This window comes from Akebia trifoliata, chromosome 8 (assembly GCF_017979445.1).
Source record: "Akebia trifoliata isolate Shusen 1 chromosome 8, ASM1797944v1, whole genome shotgun sequence".
Lineage (NCBI taxonomy): Eukaryota > Viridiplantae > Streptophyta > Magnoliopsida > Ranunculales > Lardizabalaceae > Akebia > Akebia trifoliata.
The window spans coordinates 32,245,139-32,253,304 of NC_141382.1; the positions used below are offsets into that span (position 1 = coordinate 32,245,139).

Consider the following 8,166-nt stretch of genomic DNA (forward strand, 5'->3'; position numbering starts at 1 on the left):
AATTAAGCAACCCAAAAAGGTTAGATTTTAAACCAGAGATGTAATTTGGACAACTTTGATCCTCTGTTATTAATGAAATCTTGGTGGAGGGCACCATGGCGCACGCTAGTCTAAGTTTTTTGAAGAAGTAGAAGAAAAACCAAGCAAGCCAACTCAAATAGCTAAGCTCAACTATATTTAAATTTTAGACTGAAAAAAAAAAAAAAAAAATACAAAGAATGTGAGAAAGCAACAGTTTTTATTCATTAAAATCAGCAAAATTCCATTGGCGTGTCCGAGAAGACCGCTTCTCCTTCTCCATTATAATCCAAATAAATTTCATGAAAATCTCTTTCAAACACCCCCCCCCCCCCCCCCAAAAAAAAAAAAAAAAAAAAAAAAAACACACACACGCACACACACACATACACAACATCAACATCACATCCCTCACCTCCCCAACCAAGTCAACTGTGTCTGTCTTCTCTGTATCACTCTATATTAGAAGAATTATATTTGTAGTAGAAGAAAAATAACAACAAGAGAGGAGAGAGTAAATTACAAGAGTTAGGAGAGAGTAAATTACAAGAGTTGGAATCTGTTTGAATGTTTTCTTGATTGCAAAAGTGGGATTTTATCTATGTAAGTTAAAGGTGAACTCTATCTTTCTCTTCAACTTGTTCTTGTTTTCCTTCTAAAACTTTTTAATCTATATTCTTTAGAAGATCATCTTTGATCATTTATATCTAATTGATCATTTCTATCAATTTGGAATCAAACATCTGAAAATTATCTATTTTATAACATGTGAAATCTTTTGATATCTAAAATGGGTCTTCTTTGAAAAACAGATTCAAAGAACATTGATATTGGTCATTGAAGCATTCATCAAGCACCTGCAATGAAAATTCCTATATATTTTCTAATTCTCTGTTTTAATTGAATTATGGTGTTTTTTTTAATGAATTTTATTAATATCTAAAATGGGTTGTCTTCCATAGATCCCATTGTTGATCGAAACAATCAGACAGGGTGCTCAATTATGTTTCCACCACAAGTATCGAGCCGGGTTGTTTTCATTCCTAGGATGAACTTTTAGTTATTCTTTTTCGCGAAAAAGACCATGTATTCGGCAAACAATTGGGGAGGTTCCTTCGAGATCAATGGAGGGAACTTGATAGAAGATGATGATCGGAGCCGGAACTCGGATTTGGACCGAGCGGCCCTATCACAACAATTGGATGAGACACAACAGAGTTGGCTCTTAGGACCCCAAGACAAGAACTCGAAGAAAAAGTATGTTGACTTTGGCTGCATTGTTTGTAGCCGAAAGGCCTTGAAGTGGACTCTGTGGTCCATTGTCATTGCTTTTCTTGTGATCGCCCTTCCAACCATCATTGCCAAAAGCTTGCCCAAGAAGAAATACCAATCTCCTCCACCTGACAATTACACAAATGCCCTCCACAAAGCCCTTCTCTTCTTCGAAGCACAGAAGTGTAAGCTCTCTCTTTCATCTTCAAGTGGCTTAAAATTTTTTCAATTTTAGTTTTTATTGGTCTTGTTTGATCTAGTATTGTTGTGGGTGAATAGCTGGGCCGTTGCCAAGGAACTATAGTGTGCAATGGAGAGGAAGTTCGGGCCTAAATGATGGGTCTGATCTGTCAGATTTGAAGCAAAAACTTGTTGGAGGATACTACGATGCTGGAGACAATATAAAGTTTCATTTTCCGATGTCTTTTTCGATGACTATGCTTAGTTGGAGTGTAATAGAATATAGTCACAAATACAAAGCCATAGGGGAGTATGATAATGTAAGGGACTTGATCAAATGGGGAACAGATTACCTACTCCTCACCTTCAATTCTAGTGCCCCTACCATCAACCACATTTATAGCCAGGTAACTTAAATTTCTAAACACTGTTTTAGTTACCTTGTTTTTTTGGCATGGCGACACAAATCCTATTTTGCTTCCATTCAACTCTATATGGGCAATGGGTGTATTTTTGGTTTTTTCTTCTTACTACCTCAATCCACATCATTTTCAGCCTTTCTAACACTTTTTGGAGTGTTCAACTTGGACCAAAGCTCTTATTCCCACAAAAGAGAGACTGAGAGTGGTCATTTGAAACCCATGTACATGTCAGTTGACATTGTTTCGTTTTATGTCTTATTGATTTTGGATTTGCTTTAGTGTACTTGATTTCGATCATGTTTTTCCTAGTTGCCTTACCATTGATCTATTCTAATACCTTGATAACAATGTCAATAAATTACAAAACCATCAGACCCAAAATTTGAATTTTATCCATTTTGGCCCTTCATTCTACTAAAATTTATTTAGAAACAAAGAACCCTTGACATTGTAAACTGTAACACTTGGAAACATGCAATTGTTTCCATTGAATTTTGTATGAAGAGAATTATATTAATATCCAGTCTAATTACCTCAACAAAGGTCCGTTTTGGTCCCTCTTTCTCTTAAAATCTTTAATTTGCATTTTCCTTCTAACCAAAACTTTTTTTATGGTTTAAGGACTGTAGTTAATTCACTTACAGTAGTTAAAATGATCAATGACGTTGATCTCTTTATGTGGTCAGGTGGGTTGGTCACAGAACAATAGCAACCCAGACGATCACTACTGTTGGCAGAGGCCCGAAGACATGAACTATTCGCGGCCGGTGCAAACCTGTGTACAAGGGCCTGACCTAGCAGGGGAGATGGCTGCAGCCCTGGCATCTGCATCGATTGTCTTCCGCGACAATGTCAACTACTCCCAGAAACTCGTCAATGGGGCTACAGCCCTCTTCAAGTTTGCAAGGGACTCAGGCAAGCGGGCCCCTTATAGTCGTGGGAACAAATACATCGAATCCTTCTATAATTCGACAGGCTACTATGACGAGTACATGTGGGGTGCGGCATGGATGTACTATGCGACTGGAAATTCTAGTTATTTGTCACTTGCAACAAACCCGGGCATACCGCGGCAGGCTAGGGCATTCTTCGGTATTCCGGATTTGAGTGTACTGAGTTGGGACAACAAGTTGCCTGCAGCCCAACTCTTGTTAACTAGATTGAGGATATTCTTGAATCCTGGTTATCCTTATGAAGAGATGTTGAAGAACTATCACAATGTTACTGGTCTAAACATGTGCTCTTATCTTAAGCAATTTAATGTCTTCAACTGGACTAAAGGTGAGGATTTTTCTCTCTTCATCGATCATCCCTTAACATTGTACCCTTTTTGTTAGATAGACCTATACATCAAAATCAGCCTTATCGATGGTTTCTAACCATTCATGGGTCAGGGGGCTCCCAAAAAAAAAAAGTGCTGAAACCATGGCCATGGGCCTTAAAATTTTATGATATAAAAACGAAAAAAATTGTAAAGTGGTGTTGAATTTGATCTTTGCAGGAGGAATGATCCAATTGAATCATGGACGTCCCCAGCCTCTGCAGTATGTGGCGAATGCCGCCTTCTTAGCCTCTCTATATGTTGATTATCTGAATGCAACCAATGTTCCGGGATGGAACTGTGGGCCATTCTATATATCATCAGATATTCTCCGCCGCTTTGCCACCTCTCAGGTTCCTTACCTCTCACCCTCATATATTTACGCGTGCATGCTTGTGTATGTGTTTCAGAATTACTAAATGAAAACAAATGTGAGTCTGAAGAGAGAAGACACGTACATTAGACGTAGAATGCACACATGCTTTTGTATGAGTGAAGACTTAGAATCAGATAACAATCTGACAAAAGTATCAAAATGTATAGGAAGTATACTAATACTAGAGTTCTCCCGTGCCCACTGCACGGGCATCCTCTTTGGGGTTAAGGGGATAAAAACAAAAAAAGTTGGAGGGCTATTATTAAAAATCTTTGGGGTTAAAACGGTAAAAGAGAAAAAATAATAAAGTTGGAGAGGTATTATTAAGAAAGGGAGTAAAGAGGCATGGGCATCATCTTTGGGGTTGAAGGGGTAAAAGAGGAAAGATAGTAAAGTTAGAGGGAGAACTACTGAAAAAGGGATAAAAGAGGAAAGATAATAAAAATTGGAGGATGTCATTGGAAAAAGGAAGGGGGAAATACAATATAGTTGAAGGAGGTGAAAAATAAAGGAATAAAGTGAGGTAGTGTGGACCCCACTCTATTGTAGCTATATGAGACATTTATACCCTATAATTGTAGTTTAGCTGGAGTGGGATCCACCATTGTATTTTATTATATAAAATATTATGTTTTTTTGTTCTTTGTGAGTGTGTGTGCGCGTTGGTTTCTCTTGTCGATTGTATGATTTACTGCTATGTGTACATACTAAAAATACTTTGTTCTCTTTGTTGATTCCAATGTGACAGATAAATTACATACTAGGAGCCAACCCTATGAAGATGAGCTACTTAGTGGGGTACGGTGCCAAATTCCCCAAGCACGTACACCATCGTGGGGCATCCATTCCCAATGATAAAACCAAACACTCTTGTACTGGAGGATGGAAGTGGCGCGACAGCCCTAATGCAAACCCTAACACCATTACAGGAGCAATGGTTGGCGGGCCTGACAAGTTTGACAAGTTCTATGATGTACGCACCAATTACAACTACACCGAGCCCACATTGGCTGGTAATGCAGGGCTAGTCGCTGCATTGGTATCGCTAACGAGTAGTGGTGGCGGTGGCATCGACAAAAATACCATATATTCAGCAGTCCCACCACTGTACCCATTGACCCCTCCACCACCACCACCTTGGAAGCCATGAAGTCACCACATGTTGTGTTGGTGGTGTTGTTTCATTAATTTGCCCCTGAAATTTTGTTACAATCTTTTCAATAATCTTCTTTGGGAAGACTGACTACAAACAATTGATCAATGTGTGATTCTATAGTTGAAACTATACTTAGGGTGTTGGGGCTAAAATTTGGCTTATACGGACTCCTATAAATACATACAGACTTCTCATTTAATATTTGAATTATTTTCTATAATTATTTATTTGAAGTATTTCGATCGACTGGTAAATCTTTGGGTCCATCGAGGTAATCAAATCTATGTGGTTGAATCCATTGCTCTGCATATGTTAGAAAAAACTATAACATCTGGTAGAACATAATGGCAAGAAGAAGGTGATCATGAACTAGAATATTCGTCATCACAAATCAGACAATAGGAATACCCATCATATGGACACACTCCTTCGACTCTATTATCTATAATCCAAAGTTCCCGTAACCTCATCATCATCATCATCTTAGATGCTCTCCTTGCATTCTCTCTAGTGCTCCAATCCTTCCATTGCATGAGCCTTTCCTGCATTCTTTGTCGATTCACTACCATGTCTACTAACTTCTAGATTAAGCTTTCCATCGACTTCTGGTATTCTAAAGTGTCTCCATTACTTTTCTCAATTTTCAATTCTAATTGGTTTTTCTCGGCGGCATGCACTGAATCAAGTTGAAACTACAGCGTTACTACTTCCCATTCCTGATCCTCAACTTTCTTCAAGAGTGTAGACTTCTTGGGCCTGTGTGGATTGACTTTTCTAAGTGCTTCTGACTCTTGTGGGGGAGTCAGAAGCACTTTAAAGTTGTTTGGCTAAATAACTCCTGGAAAGAACTACTTTACTTTAGAGTTATTTTTGTGTTTTTTCACGGAGTACCGATGGTGCTACTTCTTTAAACTACTCTTGTGTGGAGCCACAAAACATTGTCAAAATGACGGGATTGGGACAAGTATGCCCTTCATAAATTTTGAAAATTACAAACCTACCCTAAAAAAGGCAATTGGAATAATATTATATTACTATACGTTGATGTGGTGGTAGAATTTTGGTGTAGCATTTGGGACAAGTATACTCCTCTTAAATTTTGAAAATTACAAGCATACCCGCAAAATTTAATTGCAATAATACTATATTACTATCCATTGATATGGTGGTAGCCTTTTGGTGTAGCATTTGGGACATGTATGCCCCCATAAATTTTGAAAACTACAAGCATACCCTCAAAAATGCAATTAAATAATATTTTATTACTATCCATTGACGTGGTGATAGCCTTTTAGTATAGCATTTGGATTTCTAACTCCCTCAATTATTCACTCGATGATTTATCCATGAGGGTTCCAACCATGGTTGAAAGTTTCTTTTGAGAAGATTGATATGAACAATTACACACAAATTTACTATCCATTGATGTGGTAAAAGTTTCTTCATACTTTTAGTGGTTGTATATATTTGCTCAGAATATCTTCCATTTGTTTATAATTGTTGGGTGTTGATAAAAACAATAACTTTTATTTCTTTTGGAGCATAAATGTTAAAAATAGTAACTGATACTTATAAGGGCATTCTGATTATTTTAATAGAATCCAGAATAGTTCCTAAATACAAAACTCTATCAAAAGTACTTCTTAGAACCTACATCCAAACACACAACAGTTATCTACCTACTCCAAACAGTACTTCAAAGAGTACTTATGGAAGTATTTATATTCTAAGTACTTCTAGTTCATGTATCCACACGGGCTGTTTTCCCTCATTTCCCATTTTCTCTCCAATCATTTCAATTTGGAACATTAATTTTTTTTCCCTTAAGAGTTTTGTTTTGTCTTCGAATGCGGGAAAGAGATGGATTTGGAGAACTCCGATTTGTTTTTTGCGGTGAATAACAGCAAGGTAAGAGATTGACGAATTAGATGGACAACCCATTTATATGAGGTAGGGGTGTAAATGGGTCCATTCCGGTTCGGTTCCTATGATATTTGGAACCATAACCTTTATATTTTATTGATTCCGATTTCAAAATAAGTGGAACCGGAATTGGAATCATAAAAAATCACGAGTACTCGTCGGTTCCGATTATCAAGAATCGAATGAGAAAAATTATTTCAAAATCATTATAATAAAAATTCCTACTAAAAAATAATATACTATTTGTAAAGTATCAACTTAATAATAATTTGTTTCACTAAAATGATGATTTAATGACTTTTATTTTCAAATATTAAACTGTATTTCCTTTATAAGTAATAAATTTAAAAAAGAAATAACTCATCTTAAACTCAAATATTTAGTTTATATTTTTATATCATATATGTTAATTTTAAAATATAGGATTACCTTGAATCATGTATAATGTAAAAATAAATAACAAAACAAATCGGTTTTGGGTACCCGCGGGTACCCATCGGATAGAACCTAATGGTTTTGGTTCCTATCGATTCGGCTCCATATTAGACCCGACTCTAATCGGTTCCAATAAAAAGGGAATCAGAACCAGGGTTTTCGATTTTGATTTCGGTTCAGTTCCGGGAAAATGGGTACCCATTAACACCCCTAATATGAGGGACACAAACTTCTAAGTTGTAATGTAAGGGCAATTTTATCTTAGAAAATTGTGAATAGTACAAAATGGCCTATTTGCTATTTAATTTAAAAATATGCTTTTTTTTCCTCAGATTTAATAGTTCAGAAATTATTAGCCAAAATTCCCTATATATATGGACAACGTTTGATGGACAAAATTCTAGACAAAGTTCTGTTTCATATGGAAATTTTTTTTTCGAGAATGAGTTGATTTTTTGTGAGACTGATCCTTATGATGAGGAGATTATCCTCACAAAAAAATCAGCCCATTTCAAAAACTTCTAACCCCATGAAAAGTGATTCAAAACTAATGGTAAAAATTAAAAATCCACGATTCTTCAACTTGTGAATTGGGGTTAGAAATTTCAGAATGGGCTGATTGTTTGTGAGGATGATCCCCCCATAAAGATCATCCTCACAAAAAATCTGTCCATTCTGAAACTTTTAACTCATATTGGACAAAACACTTTGCCTAGAACTTTGCCTAGAATTTTGTCTCTTGAACCTATATATATATATATATATATATATATATATATATATACGTTATTACGACCCCCTTTTGGACCCCCTTTGCGACACACCTTTTTGTCTTATATGGGAAAAAATGTTTGGAATGGGCTGATTTTTTGTGAGGATGATCTCTATGGTGAGGGGATCATCCTGGCAAAAAATCATCCCATTCCAAAACTTCTAACCCCATCAAAATTGATTTACAAAAATTGGACGGTCTATAATTTTTCAACAAAAATCGGACGGTCTAGAAGTTTTGGAATGGGATGATTTTTTGCCAGGATGATCCCCTCACCATAGAGATCATCCT

General features: G+C 36.5%; 1 protein-coding gene across 2 annotated transcripts; it reads left to right on the forward strand.

The window, feature by feature from the left end:
* The first annotated feature begins 542 nt into the window (after nucleotides 1-542).
* Nucleotides 543-4,944, forward strand: LOC147396540 (endoglucanase 12-like). Of its 2 annotated transcripts, none has more exons than XM_086451554.1 (6): nucleotides 543-621; nucleotides 981-1,475; nucleotides 1,570-1,877; nucleotides 2,579-3,173; nucleotides 3,394-3,566; nucleotides 4,338-4,944. In XM_086451554.1, the coding sequence occupies exons 2-6, from the start codon at nucleotides 1,103-1,105 to the stop codon at nucleotides 4,737-4,739; spliced, it is 1,851 nt and encodes a 616-aa protein (XP_086307680.1). In that variant the 5' UTR covers nucleotides 543-621; nucleotides 981-1,102; the 3' UTR covers nucleotides 4,740-4,944. The 2 variants fall into 2 exon arrangements, with proteins under 2 accessions (XP_086307680.1, XP_086307679.1); XM_086451553.1 differs by having other exon boundaries at nucleotides 544-632.
* Nucleotides 4,945-8,166: the final 3,222 nt, after the last annotated feature.

Bases quoted from the DNA above. Each gene is read 5' to 3' on its own strand.
- LOC147396540 (XM_086451554.1), top strand. From the start codon at position 1,103: ATGTATTCGGCAAACAATTGGGGAGGTTCCTTCGAGATCAATGGAGGG. The intron at 3,174-3,393 runs GTGAGGATTTTT...TGATCTTTGCAG, and splicing joins TGTCTTCAACTGGACTAAAG to GAGGAATGATCCAATTGAAT. The intron at 3,567-4,337 runs GTTCCTTACCTC...CCAATGTGACAG, and splicing joins GCCGCTTTGCCACCTCTCAG to ATAAATTACATACTAGGAGC.